The sequence below is a fragment of the Pelobates fuscus genome, chromosome 5, assembly GCF_036172605.1.
Source record: "Pelobates fuscus isolate aPelFus1 chromosome 5, aPelFus1.pri, whole genome shotgun sequence".
NCBI lineage: Eukaryota > Metazoa > Chordata > Amphibia > Anura > Pelobatidae > Pelobates > Pelobates fuscus.
Genome location: NC_086321.1, coordinates 292,231,835 through 292,249,721, shown reverse-complemented (window position 1 = coordinate 292,249,721; position 17,887 = coordinate 292,231,835). Strand labels below are relative to the sequence as shown.

Here is a 17,887-nt window from a genome sequence, read left to right as displayed (position 1 = left end):
GCTTGTGCCTGTAGCAGTCAGGCTGGGTGAAGATTAAGTAGCAGGGTCCTGGTTGGATCAACAGTGGTGAGTAAGCTTTTCAGACTGTGTCATCGGGCGTGTCGTGGGATAAAGGTAATAGGAGACAGAGTCCCGTACTTGTGGGTCGCTCAAATGTCCACTCTTACCACAATTGTCCCGCTGCTAATCCCTAGTCCAGTTATTTGAACGGGTCCAGCGAAACAAACCTAACTGATCTTGCCTCTTGGTGTTCGTGGGGCTACCGCCTGTGCTCTTTGCATGTTGCGAGCAGTCCTGTATGCTGTTCAGCCTATGCCCTGCAGTGGGAGGCTGCAGGTGCACGGGTATCTGTCTCCCCTGCGTACCAGTACTTCGAGGGTTGCTGCCTTCGGCTGTGCATCTGCATCTCCCCCTGCATCGCGTTGGGCTTTGTGGCGATCAATGTGGGGATTTGTGCTGTGCTGATTGCTGGCTTCCTGGACCGCTGAGTGAGGGATTGGCCGGGTCTTCTTCAGTGGCACGAGATCGTAAGTTTCAGCGTTTGAGGGACACGGTACCATTTCCCTCTTGATGGGGATTCGGCCCCTACTTAGTTTGGAGGTTGCTCTGGAGTTGTGAGGGGGACACCATAGCAGGGTGCGCTGGGTGGTCAGGCGGATCCACGCCGCCGCCTCTCTTATCACCAGCTGGTAAGATTGTCTCCGGCCTTTGAGCTTTGCCCAGATATGGGTGCGCAGCAGGTCTATGAAGTCCCTTGTGTTCTTGGGTGGTGCGATGCGTGGGTGCTTAGGCCGCGGCGCCATCATGGCTGAGTCTTGCAAGCTTCGTGTGGTTGCTGATTTCGCTGCTTGTGCCGGTATAGGCGTGGGGGTAACCGTCCTCAGCGAGGACCGGGATGACTCCCGCCGGTCCATAGGGGGGGGGGGGGGTGGCAGGGCTGCGGTGGGCTTCTGCTCAGCAGCGAGTCCTGTGACGGGGGATCGTCCGTCTCTCCCAGTCCTCAGGCATCGCCCCGAGTTAGGCCTCATGGTCGGTTCGAGATTTTCTGTGGCGTATCGGTGTCGGACTTGTATCAGAGTGTTCAGAATGCTTTTCTGTGTGTGGTTCCGATCTCCATTTGCCGTTAGTGCCACTATGTCAGTCGGTAGCCTCACACGTTTGTCCGTTGTCGCAGGAGCTCTCAGCATGTGCCACTGGCCATCTTTGCTGTCAGGTGTCCCCTCCCCCCATATTTTTTTTTTTTTTTTTTTAAACTAAAAAGGCATTTTAGTTTTAGTGGTATTCTAGTCATCTGAATTGTTCTAGTCTTTAATTTGGCTTTAATAAATATAAAAAAATAATTTTCCGTCAGAATTCAGACATTTTTACCTGATTTTGTCCATCCAGTGAATTACCCAGACAATGTTAGGTCCTTTGGTTTATGATGCATTCAGAACCACTCAACATCATTATATTTCCCTATAACAAATGCTTATCCACATATGTCACTAAAAGCTGTCCCAAAAATAGAAGTTTGAGTGACATAGATGACACCGTTCATTTGAGTCGTGCTTTAACAGTATACATTTTTCTTATACATAAAAAAAATAAGCAATCTTACCATTAGGGGAGAGAGATGTCTGTAGAAAGATAAAAATAAATAAATAATTAAAGTCAGATAAATGTTATATTACCAAGCTTTATGATTCTTTCTTAAAGGGCCACTCTATGTAACAATATAACTTTAGCTTAATTAAGTCATATTGGTGTATAGATCATGCCAATGAAGCCTCAATTCTCTGCATGTTACCTACACAGTCTGAACAACACATTTCCTGTAAAGAGTGATCTAATGTTCAAACTTACTTTATTGCACAGTCTGTTTAATTTAGAATTTCCTACCTCCTGCTCTGTTAATAACCTGCTAGAACCTATATGTGTAGGTGTGTGATTAAAGTTCAATTAACAGAACCGAATATAAGACTTTCTGAAGTAAACACACTGTGCTGTAAAATATGGTTAAAGGTTAAACCATGTTTCTCCTGTTTGCTGTGTCATTTAAAACTAGGGAAGGTGTGGCTAGGGCTCCATAAGGAGAAATGTAAGTGATTAAATGAATGAATGGCAGAGGATTGAGCAATGAGAATGCTAAAGTTGTGTTGGAGCTTATAATATCCCTTCAAGAAAATAATAAATGACATGTTCTCTGTGTTTTTCTTTTATGTCATCAAACAGTGTGAGCATGCAGAAAGTTCAGCTCCCTGCTATCAGATTACAGCGGTCATGTAGCACCACGGGTGATCACTGTTTGCTCTGACACAAAGCATCCTCGGGAGCTAAGTACAGAGAGAATATTAGTACGGTGGTACACAATATCAAAGTGATAACTGTGAATTGTCACACATTTGCCACAGGAAAAATAAAAATCACATGCCACAGAAAGAACAATGATATGAAACTAAACAGAGAGCAAATAGAGAAAAGACATGGGGGGTCATACAGCTAACAGTGGTGACACAGAGAAAGTAGTATTATTTTGAGATAAGAATTTGATATATATAGATGTTTGGAGCCAAAACAGAAGTATGGCATAGCACCTTATATATGTTGCTGAACATTTATGGATATGTAATGTTTGCTTTCATCTGACTAGTTCCATTCATAAAAATCTATCAATGAACGTTTCGGTTAACTTAAGAAAACCAGTCCAGTTAGTGCTATTAAATTTAAATACAACTTTATTCATGTTTTTCTGTTTCTGAGTACCGGTTTATCTACCCCTGCATCTGTATGTCTGTCTGTGTATCTGTATGTGTCTCAGTGTTTGTATTTGTATGTGTGTCATCCTGTGCATCATCATGTGTGTGTATCTGCAGGTGTGTCAGTTTATCTGCATGTGTGTCAGTGTGTGTATCTGCATCTGTGTAGCTGTATGTGTGCTAGTGTATTTGCATGGGTGTCTGTGTATCTTTAACTAAACTTTTACAACAATATACAAAAACACACAATACACACAAATTCACCCCAATAGCGATCACAATATTTTGAAAAAAATATAGAACGCAAATGCTCATGGGATGTACTAAAACACAACTTTAAAAAAAAATTATAGACAAAAGAACACATAAATGTCCAATTGGGATTAAAGTCCAGCAAACAACAAAATAATCCCTTGTAAATATAAAATTAAAGGTTACACACTTTATTGAAATTAAAGTTTGAATTTCAATAACTTGTAGAACCATGAATTTTAATTTTATATTTAGAAGGGATTATTTTTGTGTTTGCTGGACTTTAATCCCAATTGGACATTTATGTGTTTGCTGGACTTTAATCCCAATTGGACATGTATGTGTTCTTTCGTCTACAACATTTGAGGGTTATCCCCTTTCAGGACCCCTTTACACACTAATAGTCCCCTTGTGGATATCTATCTTCTGTTAAAAAAAACAAAAAAAAACATTTCAATAAGACTGGCATTAACTCTTGTGAAAAAACACTAAGGATAAATAGAGTATCTTGAAACAATTATTAGAAATGTACGTTTCTCCGTATATATACTGTTGGGTATTAAATATGAAAGCAACAACTAATGTGGCTTAGTGGGAACATAAAACAAGTAAATAAATATAAGAAAAGGGCATTTAAGTCAGAAGCATCGTATATAAGATATAAAAGAAGCCAATAATATGTGCAAAAAAGGCAATTAGATTGACTAAATTGGAAAACACGAAAATGATAGCCAAAGAGAGCAAAAGAGATGGGTGTGATAGTAAAGGAAAGCCAGGAAAATGCAGACATTTTTAATAAATCATATTTCCTCAGTATATATTAAGGAGGAAGTAAAGGCAAGAGATATGCAAATGATTACTGCAAAACAACTTGCAGAAAATTGTGAATGGTTAACTGAAGACAAGGTGTTGCAACAACTAAGTAAAGTAAAGTAAAGGTAAATAAAGCACCAGGGCCTTATGGTATTCACCCACAAGTACTTTAGGATCTAAGTGTGGAAATAAGTAAAATTCTGTTTTTAAATCTTTTAAGATTCTGTTCTTTCAGTAATTGTACAAGAGGATTGGAGAAAAGTGGCTTTATTTAAAAAGGGTTACAAATCTTTGCCTGGAAATTATAGAGCTGTGAACTTAACATCTCTGAATAAAAAGATAATTTGAACTCTTTATAAATCAATGATAAGACCACACCTTGAATATGCCGAGCTATTTTGGGCACCTGTTCTAAAGAAGGATATTCTAGCACAAGGAAGAGTGCAAAGTTGTTGTTTTTTTGCAGGTTTTTTGTCTTCTTTTAGATCAACAGCAAATACAGATGTGAGAAAGGCTGAACTTGAAGGAGGACACGTCTATGTATCTATAATAATGTATAGATATTTAAATAAATACATAAATAAAAAGGCTTGGATGCTTTTTGCAAAAAACAGAATATTTAAGAATATAATTGATATTTATGAGATAGGTTGCTGATATAAAGAGAAATATGATTGTCATTATGGAGTCAAGAAGGATTTTTCTCTCTTTCAGTGGCATAATAGGAATAGCTAAATTTGTTGTTCTAGTACCAGGTCCTACGCGTTTTGTCCAAATGGACTTCCTCAGTACCTTCAGTATAAAAGAAAGGACTCAGGGGGGAGGGTTTTATTGTTCACTTGTATTTGTTTTATTGTTGTTACCTATCCATATACCAGGAGGTCCCTGAGGAAGTCCATTTGGACGAAACGCGTAGGACCGGGTACAATAACAACTTAATTTGTATATTCATACTTTTAATCTTATTAAATAAAGAAGAAACTATTGTTTTTACTCCTCTTCCTGAGTCCTACTTCACCTTCCTTGGAGCGGGAGCAGTGTTCACGCCCCCCAATTATATCAGGGGAGGCACCCTTGGGCGCAAACCATTCATCAATCTTGTACGTTCTATTCTACTTAGCGCACTCATATTTTATTAAACAGTGTTGCACTATTGTTTTATTTTACTCTTTGTAGATCTACAGCTGTATCCTCATTTTGCATATACAGGGAGTGCAGAATTATTAGGCAAGTTGTATTTTTGAGGATTAATTTTATTATTGAACAACAACCATGTTCTCAATGAACCCAAAAAACTCTGAATATTTTTGGAAGTAGTTTTTAGTTTGTTTTTAGTTTTAGCTATTTTAGGGGGATATCTGTGTGTGCAGGTGACTATTACTGTGCATAATTATTAGGCAACTTAACAAAAAACAAATATATACCCATTTCAATTATTTATTTTTACCAGTGAAACCAATATAACATCTCAACATTCACAAATATACATTTCTGACATTCAAAAACAAAACAAAAACAAATCAGTGACCAATATAGCCACCTTTCTTTGCAAGGACACTCAAAAGCCTGCCATTCATGGATTCTGTCAGTGTTTTGATCTGTTCACCATCAACATTGCGTGCAGAAGCAACCACAGCCTCCCAGACACTGTTCGGAGAGGTGTACTGTTTTCCCTCCTTGTAAATCTCACATTTGATGATGGACCACAGGTTCTCAATGGGGTTCAGATCAGGTGAACAAGGAGGCCATGTCATTAGATTTTCTTCTTTTATACCCTTTCTTGCCAGCCACGCTGTGGAGTACTTGGACGCGTGTGATGGAGCATTGTCCTGCATGAAAATCATGTTTTTCTTGAAGGATGCAGACTTCTTCCTGTACCACTGATTGAAGAAGGTGTCTTCCAGAAACTGGCAGTAGGACTGGGAGTTGAGCTTGACTCCATCCTCAACCCGAAAAGGCCCCACAAGCTCATCTTTGATGATACCAGCCCAAACCGGTACTCCACCTCCACCTTGCTGGCGTCTGAGTCGGACTGGAGCTCTCTGCCCTTTACCAATCCAGCCACGGGCCCATCCATCTGGCCCATCAAGACTCACTCTCATTTCATCAGTCCATAAAACCTTAGACAAATCAGTCTTGAGATATTTCTTGGCCCAGTCTTGACATTTCAGCTTGTGTGTCTTGTTCAGTGGTGGTCGTCTTTCAGCCTTTCTTACCTTGGCCATGTCTCTGAGTATTGCACACCTTGTGCTTTTGGGCACTCCAGTGATGTTGCAGCTCTGTAATATGGTCAAACTGGTGGCAAGTGGCATCTTGGCAGCTGCACGCTTGACTTTTCTCAGTTCATGGGCAGTTATTTTGCGCCTTGGTTTCTCCACACGCTTCTTGCGACCCTGTTGACTATTTTGAATGAAACGCTTGATTGTTCGATGATCACGCTTCAGAAGCTTTGCAATTTTAAGAGTGCTGCATCCCTCTGCAAGATATCTCACTATTTTTGACTTTTCTGAGCATGTCAAGTCCTTATTTTGACCCATTTTGCCAAAGGAAAGGAAGTTGCCTAATAATTATGCACACCTGATATAGGGTGTTGATGTCATTAGACCACACCCCTTCTAATTACAGAGATGCACATCACCTAATATGCTTAATTGGTAGTAGGCTTTCGAGCCTATACAGCTTGGAGTAAGACAACATGCATAAAGAGGATGATGTGGTCAAAATACTAATTTGCCTAATAATTCTGCACTCCCTGTATCTATTCTATATTGGAGGAATCATTGCTGGGATATCCCTGGAGGAAGCTGTCACCTCTGTCTACTAAGATAAGTGTTGTATATTAATCTTTTTGTTTTAAGGGCAAAAAGTGATTGTTCTTTTGTATTACCGTGTTTCCCCGAAAATACACCCTACCCCGAAAATAAGCCCTAGCTGAATTTTCGGGGTGGGCTGCAATATAAGCCCTACCCCGAAAATAAGACCTAGGCATTGTACCTTTGCGACCCAGCGGTACTTCCTTCTTCTGTGAGGAGGGGGGGGGGAGGAGCGTTGTGGGCCGTGGCATCGCGCAATGTGATGACAACGTGCGCAGCGCCGTCAGTCTGCCTTCACGGATCTTCAGCGGAAGGATCCATTTCCGGGCGGTGAGGCACCCAGTGGTCGGACTCGGCGGGCAAGGAAGGCATCTTTGAAATGTGAGTACCTTAAAACTGAGTTGGATAGATATATTTTATGTCTGGGACTGAATTAATTAAAGGGGGCAGTGAATTAATTAAAGGGGGCGGTGAATTAATTAAAGGGGGGGGGGTGAATTAATTAAAGGGGGGGGTGAATTAATTAAAGGGGCGGTGAATTAAAGGGGGGTGAATTAAATAAAGGGGGCTGGATTAATTAAAGGAGGGGTGGATTTATTAAAGGGGGTGGATTAATTAGAGGGGGGGTGGATTAATTAGAGGGGGTTGATTAATTAGAGGGGGTTGATTAATTAGAGGGGGTTGATTAATTAGAAGGGGGTGGATTTATTAGAGGGGTGGGTTAATTAGAGGGGGTGGATTAATTAGAGGGGGTGGATTAATTAGAGGGGGTGGATTAATTAGAGTGGGGTGGATTAATTAGAGTGGGGTGGATTAATTAAAGGGGGTGGATTTATTAAAGGGGTGGATTTAATAAAGGGGGTGGATTTATTAAAGGGGGTGTATTAATTAGAGGGGGCTGGATTAATTACAGGGGGTGGATTAATTAGAGGGGGTGGATTTATTAAAGGGGGGTGGATTTATTAAAGGGGGTGTATTAATTAAAGAGGGAGTGGATTAATTAAATGGGGGGTGAATTAATTAAAGGGGGTGGTGAATTAATTAAAGGGGGTGAATTAATTAAAGGGGCGGTGAATTAAAGGGGGGTGAATTAAATAAAGGGGGGCTGGATTAATTAAAGGGGGGTGGATTAATTAGAGGGGGGTGGATTAATTAGAGGGGGTTGATTAATTAGAGGGGGTTGATTAATTAGAGGGGGTTGATTAATTAGAGGGGGTGGGTTAATTAGAGGGGGTGGGTTAATTAGAGGGGGTGGGTTAATTAGAGGGGGTGGATTAATTAGAGGGGGTGGATTAATTAGAGGGGGTGGATTAATTAGAGGGGGTGGATTAATTAGAGTGGGGTGGATTAATTAAAGGGGGGTGAATTAAAGGGGGGTGAATTAAAGGGGGGTGAATTAAATAAAGGGGGGCTGGATTAATTAAAGGGGGGCTGGATTAATTAAAGGAGGGGTGGATTTATTAAAGGGGGGTGGATTAATTAGAGGGGGTTGATTAATTAGAGGGTGTTGATTAATTAGAAGGGGGTGGATTTATTAGAGGGGTGGGTTAATTAGAGGGGGTGGATTAATTAGAGGGGGTGGATTAGAGGGGGTGGATTAATTAGAGGGGGTGGATTAATTAGAGTGGGGTGGATTAATTAAAGGGGTGGATTAATTAAAGGGGGTGGATTTATTAAAGGGGGTGTATTAATTAGAGGGGGCTGGATTAATTACAGGGGGTGGATTAATTAGAGGGGGTGGATTAATTAGAGGGGGTGGATTTATTAAAGGGGGTGGATTTATTAAAGGGGGTGTATGAATTAAAGAGGGAGTGGATTAATTAAAGGGGGTGAATTAATTAAAGGGGCGGTGAATTAAAGGGGGGGTGAATTAAATAAAGGGGGGCTGGATTAATTAAAGGAGGGGTGGATTTATTAAAGGGGGTGGATTAATTAGAGGGGGTGGATTAATTAGAGGGGGTGGATTAATTAGAGGGGGTGGATTAATTAGAGGGGGTGGATTAATTAGAGGGGGTGGATTAATTAGAGGGCGGTTGATTAATTAGAGGGCGGTTGATTAATTAGAGGGGGTGGATTAATTAGAGGGGGTGGATTAATTAGAGGGGGTGGATTAATTAGAGGGGGTGGATTAATTAGAGGGGGTGGATTAATTAGAGTGGGGTGGATTAATTAAAGGGGGTGGATTAATTACAGGGGGCTGGATTAATTACAGGGGGTGGATTAATTAGAGGGGGTGGATTAATTAGAGGGGGTGGATTTATTAAAGGGGGCTGGATTAATTAAAGGGGGGTGGATTAATTAGAGGGGGTTGATTAATTAGAGGGGGTTGATTAATTAGAGGGGGTTGGATTTATTAGAGGGGGTGCGTTAGAGGGGGTGCGTTAGAGGGGGTGGATTAATTAGAGGGGGTGGATTAATTAGAGGGGGTGGATTAATTAAAGGGAGGGTGAATTAATTAAAGGTGGTGAATTAATTAAAGGGGCGGTGAATTAAAGGGGGGTGAATTAAATAAAGGGGGGCTGGATTAATTAAAGGAGGGGTGGATTTATTAAAGGGGGGTGGATTAATTAGAGGGGGTTGATTAATTAGAGGGGGTGGATTAATTAGAGGGGGTGGATTAATTAGAGGGGGTGGATTAATTAGAGGGGGTGGATTAATTAGAGGGGGTGGATTAATTAGAGGGGGTGGATTAATTAGAGGGGGTGGATTAATTAGAGTGGGGTGGATTAATTAAAGGGGGTGGATTTATTAAAGGGGGTGTATTAATTAGAGGGGGCTGGATTAATTACAGGGGGTGGATTAATTAGAGGGGGTGGATTTATTAAAGGGGGGTGGATTTATTAAAGGGGGTGTATTAATTAAAGAGGGAGTGGATTAATTAAAGGGGTGGTGGATTAATTAGAGGGGGTGGATTAATTAGAGGGGTGGATTAATTAGAGGGGGTGGATTAATTAGAGGGGGTGGATTAATTACAGGGGTGGATTAATTACAGGGGTGGATTAATTACAGGGGTGGATTAATTACAGGGGGTGGATTAATTACAGGGGGTGGATTTATTAAAGGGGGGTGGATTTATTAAAGGGGGTGGATTAATTAGAGTGGGGTGGATTAATTACAGGGGGTGGATTTATTAAAGGGGTGGATTTATTAAAGGGGGTGGATTAATTAGAGGGGGTTGGATTAATTAAAGGGGGTGAATTAATTAAAGGGGGTGAATTAATTAAAGGGGGCGGTGAATTAATTAAAGGGGGGTGAATTAATTAAAGGGGGGTGAATTAATTAAAGGGGCGGTGAATTAAAGGGGGGTGAATTAAATAAAGGGGGTGGATTAATTAGAGGGGGGTTGATTAATTAGGGGTGGATTTATTAAGGAGGGGTGGATTTATTAAAGGAGGGGTGGATTTATTAAAGGGGGTGGATTAATTAGAGGGGGTGGATTAATTAGAGGGGGGTTGATTAATTAGAGGGGGTTGATTAATTAGAGGGGGTGGATTAATTAGAGGGGGTGGATTAATTAGAGGGGGTGGATTAATTAGAGTGGGGTGGATTAATTAAAGGGGGTGGATTAATTAGAGGGGGCTGGATTAATTACAGGGGGTAGATTAATTAGAGGGGGTGGATTTATTAAAGGGGGGTGGATTTATTAAAGGGGGTGTATTAATTAAAGAGGGAGTGGATTAATTAAAGGGGTGGTGGATTAATTAGAGGGGGTGGATTAATTAGAGGGGTGGATTAATTAGAGGGGGTGGATTAATTACTGGGGGTGGATTTATTAAAGGGGGGTGGATTTATTAAAGGGGGGTGGATTTATTAAAGGGGGGTGGATTTATTAAAAGGGGGTGGATTTATTAAAGGGGGGTGGATTAATTAGAGTGGGGTGGATTAATTAGAGTGGGGTGAATTTATTAAAGGGGGTGGATTAATTAGAGGGGGTTGGATTAATTAGAGGGGGGTGGATTAATTAGAGGGGGTGGATTTATTAAAGGGGGTGGATGAATTAGAGGGGGTGGATGAATTAGAGGGGGTGGATTAATTAGAGGGGGTGGATTTATTAAAGGAGGGGTGGATTAATTAGAGGGGGGTGGATTAATTAGAGGGGGGTGGATTAATTAGAGGGGGTGGATTAATTAGAGGGGGTGGATTAATTAGAGGGGGTGGATTAATTAGAGGGGGTGGATTAATTAGAGGGGGTGGATTAATTAGAGGGGGGTGGATTAATTAGAGGGGGGTGGATTTATTAAAGGGGGGGTGGATTTATTAAAGGGGGGGTGGATTTATTAAGGGGGGGTGGATTAATTAGAGGGGGTGGGTTAATTAAGGGGGGTGGATTAATTAAAGGGGGGGTTCAATGTACATACCGGTACTGTAAATAAATAAGCCCTAGTGTGTTTGTTGTGACTAAAATTAATATAAGACCCGGTCTTATTTTCGGAGAAACACGGTATATACAGTATATACAAAGCATTGGATTGGCTAAATTTGGCAAGGGGGCGGGGCCAAACGCCATTTTGGCCAATCGGCACCTCCTCATAGAGATGCATTGAATCAATGCATCGCTAGGAGATAAATTCAGCGTCCCCATGCAGTGCGTGGAGACGCTGAACGGCAGTGCTGCCAACTGTGCAGCACTGCCCCAGGAAGCACCTCCAATGGCCATCCGATGAGTGGCCACTTGGAAGTGTCCCTAGGGGCAATGTAAACAATCTCTCTGAAAAGGCAGTGTTTGCATTAAAATGACTGAAGGCAATGATTATACTCACCAGCACAACTGCATTAAGCTATAGTTCTGGTGACTATAGTGTCCCTTTACTATTTTAGAGAACTATTTTCTTTTTTTGTAGAGTCTATTTTACAATTCGCTTACAGCAGATATAACACCCATGGGTTTTGAGTGTATGAAGAATACAGGAATAGTAAAAGTAAAGATGATGCATGCCAAAATTGGATGATTCTCAGGAATTGCTTAGCTGAATTTACGATTCTACAGGAAACAGGTAATGCCAAAATCTAACTTTGGGAAATGGACAATGATTCATTATAAAAAGAAGCATTTAAGGGAATATAATGAGTATTAAAAAACAAAATAACACTCTTCATGTGAAAATAGAACCAAAGACAATGTGATAAAACAAACCATTGAGTATTCACATATCCAGGTTGCTTTACAGTATACACAATGTGTTGCATTTTCTCTTGTCAATATAGGCTCTGTCAGGCCAGCTTTCGGCATGAACAGTCGCATACTTACTGCTCTCCAACGATCAAAGCTCCAAACAGCCCAAAATCAGCCCCACAATGCAACTTACCACATTGCTGGCAGCCTGCAAAAGTCCCTATGGGGAGAAAAACGAAAAAAAATAAATAAAAATAAGCGCCTGGATTGGCCGTGATATACAGTGGATATAGGCGATTTGCTGCGGAGGCCGCATGGCGCCTGACTGGGAGGAATACTCTGACAGTTAGGACAACATTCACCTCAACTGCCCTGAGAATCTGGGATATCAAGGGCCTCCCAAGCCTACATAGACAACGGCGGGTCTCCCAGTCACCACGGAGATACTTACCGCTCTCCTCTCAGTCCTACGCCAGTTGGTCTCCACGGAGATCTCCCAGGTAAGGGAGGATGTTAAGGTGTTTACCGATCGCCTCATGACCGTGGAGCAAATTACACAAACCCAAGCAGCAAAGATGACGGAGCTCCAGAAGCAGGTCAGGGACCTTACCTGACCTCACACTACACTCACCCACCAACTAGCAGCTATGGAGGACAAATGGAGGTGGAAGCATGTTAAAATTAGAAGCCTCTCTGACATCGTAACCCCAGCAGAGCTGCCCCATCTCCTGAGAAGGCTCTCTGCTGCCCTCCTACAAGCTAGATGGTGTCTTCCACCTGCTCAAGTAATCACAACTCGCAAGATCCGCAACAGGCCACCTATTGGTCAAATTTCAAAATGGGCAAGATATGGCTGCCTTTATGAGTGCCATAAGAGGGAAGGATCCCTACCGCTTCGAAAACATGGACTTAATGTTTTTCTCTGACCTATCACGCACCAGCCTACAATGTAGAAAGTCCCTTCAAACGCTAACAGCGACATTAGCAGCCAAGGGGGTGACGTACCGTTGGGAACCTTCACACATACTCCTCATACAGCATCAGGGTACTGCATATAAAGTGGTGGATATCACAGAGATGGACACTGTCCTGGCGAATATGGGCCTAACGACGACCCCTTCGACCACTACAGCTTGGGACCCAGCTAGCATTGTCCATTTGTTCCAGCTTCCATGCAGTGGTGGATCCAGAGCCTGATCTCGGGAGGGGCACTTGTAGATTATTTAAAGAAATAATCCAGGCACAATAACCACTACAGGCCACTATGGTGCTAGTAGTGCCAGGATCCCATCCCAGAGTAAGAAGTCAAACCGTTTAAAACAGTTTGACAACTTACCTGGGGTCTGCTGGGATATAAGGCATAGGAGCAGTGGTATGTGTTAGGGGTGAAGTGTGTGTGTGAAGGTGCAGTGTGTGTGTGTGTGAGCGGTGAAGTGTGTGTGCGAGTGCATGAGGGCGGCAGTGTATGTCAGGGTTGCAGTGTGTGTGTTAGGGGGCAGTGTGTGTGAGAGAGCTGCAGTGTGTTTGTGTGTGTGAGCGGTGCAGTGTGTATGTGAGGGTGGCAGTGTGTGTGAGAGTTGCAGTGTGTGTATGGGGGGCAGTGTGTGTATGGGTGTGCAGTGTTTGTGGGGCACTGTGTGTATGGGGGGGCAGTGTGTGTATGGGGGCAGTGTTTGTGGGGCAATGTGTGTAGTTTGTGGGGCAGTGTGTGTAGTGTGTATGGGGCAGTGTGTGTATGGGGGCAGTGTTTGTGGGACAGTGTGTATAGTGTGTGTATGGGGGCAGTGTTTGTGGGGCAGTGTGTGTAGTGTGTGTATGGAGGGTAGGGAGGCTTTTTCATTAATAAAATAAATATACTTTCTGTCCCCCTCCCTTTTTACCTTTACTGGGAGGAGGGGGGACATTTCTTGTTCTCTAGGGTTCCGCGGTGAACCCCTGGTGGTCCCAGTGGTGGTGAGGTGAACTCTAGCCCGCGCTCCAGGGCTAGAGTTCACTCTCGCGAGATTTGGAAGGGATATTAAGTCATGTACCCCCAACCTCAACCCCCGCACAATCAGCACACACACCCACACACAGCACCTTCACACATACAGCACCCACACACACAGCGCCCCCCCCCCCCACACACACAGCACCCTCACAAACACACAGCACCCTCACAAACACACACACACAGTACACTAACAGGACCCTAACAAACACACACACACAAACACCCTCACACACACAGCCCACAAACAGCACCCTCACACACACACACACACACACACACACACCACACTAACAGCACCCTCACACACATACCACACTAACAGCACCCTCACACAATTTTTGTTGCCTACAGTGGCTTGGGCTATGTGTTAGCCCGTTCCTCCTACACTGCCTTACAAGCCCCCACATGGCCTATAAATGTAGTTTCCATGCACCTCTATGTCAACGGGATACTGGCCTTCTCCCTTAGGGAGCATGGTTCTCGCTAGATATCATTACACGTGCCACGCAAATGCACAGCATGCCTCTGAGCATTCAATCTAGCTCTAATACACTTAGGACAACACTAATCTTCCTGTCAAAGCAGAAATTATTCTCTTCACACTTTCACTCTCTGTTATGTTAATCTGCAATCTACTCTTTAAATATAAAAATTGTGCTGCTATCATATAAGCCATGCTGATGTTATATTCTGGTGCCACTGAGCTAGTTATAGCTGTCATGGCTATTCAAGCATGTGTTAAATGCCTGCAAAAAATAAATAATGTACAAATATAAATAAAATAAAAAACAACTAATATATGTTCTGTCTGTGATATTCATCTACTAGCAACATCTTATGTATAAGCATTTACTTTGTTTTTCTGAAACACTTTTTAAGGGCATATCTTACATTGTGTTTTACCACATTGTGTTGGTTTTATTTTCACTGTACAGGTGTTGGGGAAACACATATTTACACCCTTAATATAAACCCTACTTTTGAGAAGTGCCACACTTGCTCAGATAGTCAGATCCTCTAAGACTCTTTATGTGACTATTATGATAAAGGATAAGCTAACAGATTTAGGACAAGTTGACGGATACGACAAAAGATAAGCAGATATAACCTGCATGGAGTTGAGTGTATGAAGAATACATTTACAGTAAAAATTATGTATTGATGAATTATCCTGAATCATCTTGGAATTCTCAGGAATTTTTCAATTTACTATTTACAACATGTCCCAATTCCAGTTCCAAGTAGTGCCCCCCAAAGGAACCACAAAGCTACGTGTTAAAGGACCACTCTAGGCACCCAGACCACTTCAGCTTAATGAAGTGGTCTGGGTACCAGGTCCAGCTAGGGTTAACCCATTTTTTAATAAACATAGCAGTTTCAGAGAAACTGCTATGTTTATTAATTGGTTAAGCCTTCCCTCAAATCCTCTAGTGGCTGTCTCACTGACAGCCGCTAGAGGCGCTTGCGTGATTCTCACTGTGAAAATCACAGTGAGAGCACGCAAGCGTCCATAGGAAAGCACTGTAAATTGTAAATGCTTTCCTATGAGACCGGCTGAATGCAAGCGCGGCTCTTGCCGCGCGTGTGCATTCAGCCGAAGGGGCGGAACGGAGGCGGAGAGGAGGAGGAGAGCTCCCCGCCCAGCGCTGGAAAAAGGTAAGTTTTACCCCTTTTCCCCTTTCCAGAGCCGGGCAGGAGGGGGACCCTGAGGGTGGGGGCACCCTCAGGGCACTCTAGTGCCAGGAAAACGAGTATGTTTTCCTGGCACTAGAGTGGTCCTTTAAGCTTTCTCAACAAACTGGAAAACAAATCGTCTCTGATGCTGGGATCTAGGAGAACCTTAATGATGCTACACTAAAAACAGAATAAACAAGAAAGTAATAAAGGATTACCAGGCCAACACTTGTCAATTATTTTACCAAAGTTAAAACATTTTGGACAAAACGTAGTTTGAATATTTTCACATGTTGGCAAATTTAAGTTTACTGCCTTTCATGATCATTATATTACTGACATGGCAATTATTTATGTAATGAATATTCAATAGAGAAAGAATTCTGATATAAAATATTAAATTATTTAGGGGTAGTTCAAGTAAGGACGTTTTCCCATTTAGAAGCTCATTTGTTCACTATGTTTTTAATCATGACTCATCTTGGGATTGATAAGGTATAGTAAATGTATCCAAATCATCCCCACCATTTAGTCTCTGCTCAGACACTTCAAGGACTAGACATTGTCCCAAGGCTGTCTTGTGGCTTTTACATCCTAATTCTTTATTTGTGGTGTATTCACCAAACCATACTATCAAAAAAAATAAGTTTGCTCTTTTTTTCCGGCTGCACATTTGAATCATAGAAACATAGAATGTGACTGCAGATAAGAACCATTCAGCCCATCTAGTAATTTTCTAAATACTTTCATTAGTCCCTGGCCTTATCTTATAGTTTGACCTTGTTTAAATAAGAATTAGAAGATTATTTTTAAATACAATTTCAAACACAAAGCATGTCTCTATGGTAGAACAAGCAAGACAACAGACGTCTTCCACAAATTCTCTACTGAATATGTATAAGATACCATATGGATTTAATGAGTATCATTCATGAAGGTGTCAGTGATATCAAAAGTGGCTGGTCAATATTAAGGCTTAATGCTGAATATCTTGGTTTTGTAAACCTTCTATGTTGGAATTTACCAGAAGTCCCAATGCATCTGCATATATAAAAACATTTTTTAAAAGCTCAGTCATGAACATTTCTTTTGAAATATCTGTATAGAGTAGACATTGGTAAAACCTAATGTTTTCACCATTAATCTGATGGCACATGAGTACAACCACACCCTGCAATTAAGATACAGGCCAGACTTTAATTAACAGTCAATTTAAAGAATGTTTTTTAAATTTAAATACTCATTCTTGCTGATTGTTCTAATTTTAATATTTGCAACCGGCTGAAGATTTAATTTAGAATAATACAATTTCAGATAAGCTTAACAGATAAAACAGATTTTGTTATATACCATTAGAAATACATAGATAATGTTTAATAGGTTAATCACTCATATTTAGAGAACAATTTAAAAAGTTTTAACTACAATGATAACATTATATAGCATACATATTATTTTTATTTGCTTAAAGGACGACTATAGTGCCAGGAAAACAAACTCGTTTTCCTGGCACTATAGGATCTTTAGGTCCCCCCCACCCTCAGGGTCCCACTCCCGCTGGGCTCTAGGGGGCTGAAGGGGTTAATCCCTTACCTTTCTCTCTTCCCTCTTCCGGAAACGCATTCAATCAGTTCATAGCAAAGCATTACTTAATGCTTTCCTATGGACGGCAGCGTCTTCGCACTGATTTTCACAGTGAGAAGCGCGGAAGCGCCTTTAGCGGCTGTCAATGAGACAGCCACTAGTGGCTGGATTAACCCTAGTGTAAACATAGCCGTTCCTTTGAAATGGCTATGTTTTCAGCTGCAGGGTTAACCCTAGATGGACCTGGAACCCAGACCACTTAATTGAGCTGAAGTGGTCTGGGTGTCTATAGTGGACCTTTAAGCATCAATATTTGTTAAATTAAGTTGTTGAACAAAAAATTGTTTAAAGCGGCACTGTCATTCCGAACTTACCTTTCTTTAATTGATTCATTTTCTCTCCCTCTATCAGAATCTGTTCTTCATTTCTTCCGGTCTTCTCTAGTTTTCTTTAAAACATAAGACAAAGTAGGGACTATTTTTCTTATGGCGGATTCCTATGCCTGACCATCTCTGACCAGTGGAGGAGCAAAATGTGCTTCATTTCCGGTGGTCAGAGCAATTTTCCCATAATTCTCACCTTTCCTCCGTGTTCCCGCTAAGCCTTCTTTCACTTATCCCTGTCATTTAGACAGAACGCCGGCAAAACTACCAAATTGCGTCCCAACAGAATGAGAACAGTTTCTCCATTCGTGTTAGGTTTGGAATTTCATTCATTCATAAATTAATGAAATTCCGATCTGATTCGTGCCACGGCTGCATCTTGCACGGCATTCCCACGGTATTAGGGAGCAATCTACCACAAGGCTGAAAGACCTAAATTAGTATTTCAGCCAAATTTACTAATACTAAGTAAAGATTATACTGCGGGTAGGGGCATGTCTACTAAACAGGGAGCAGCCTGTGGC

At 41.8% G+C, this 17,887-nt stretch overlaps 1 protein-coding gene across 1 annotated transcript in view; it reads right to left on the bottom strand.

Annotated features, from left to right (window-relative positions):
- Window positions 1-17,887, bottom strand: part of USE1 (unconventional SNARE in the ER 1) — a 143,107-nt gene that overhangs the window by 36,640 nt on the left and 88,580 nt on the right. The window contains exon 5 of the mRNA XM_063455444.1: window positions 1,601-1,619. Coding sequence (XP_063311514.1) covers window positions 1,601-1,619 — 19 coding nt within the window. The remainder of the gene's footprint in view (window positions 1-1,600; window positions 1,620-17,887) is intronic.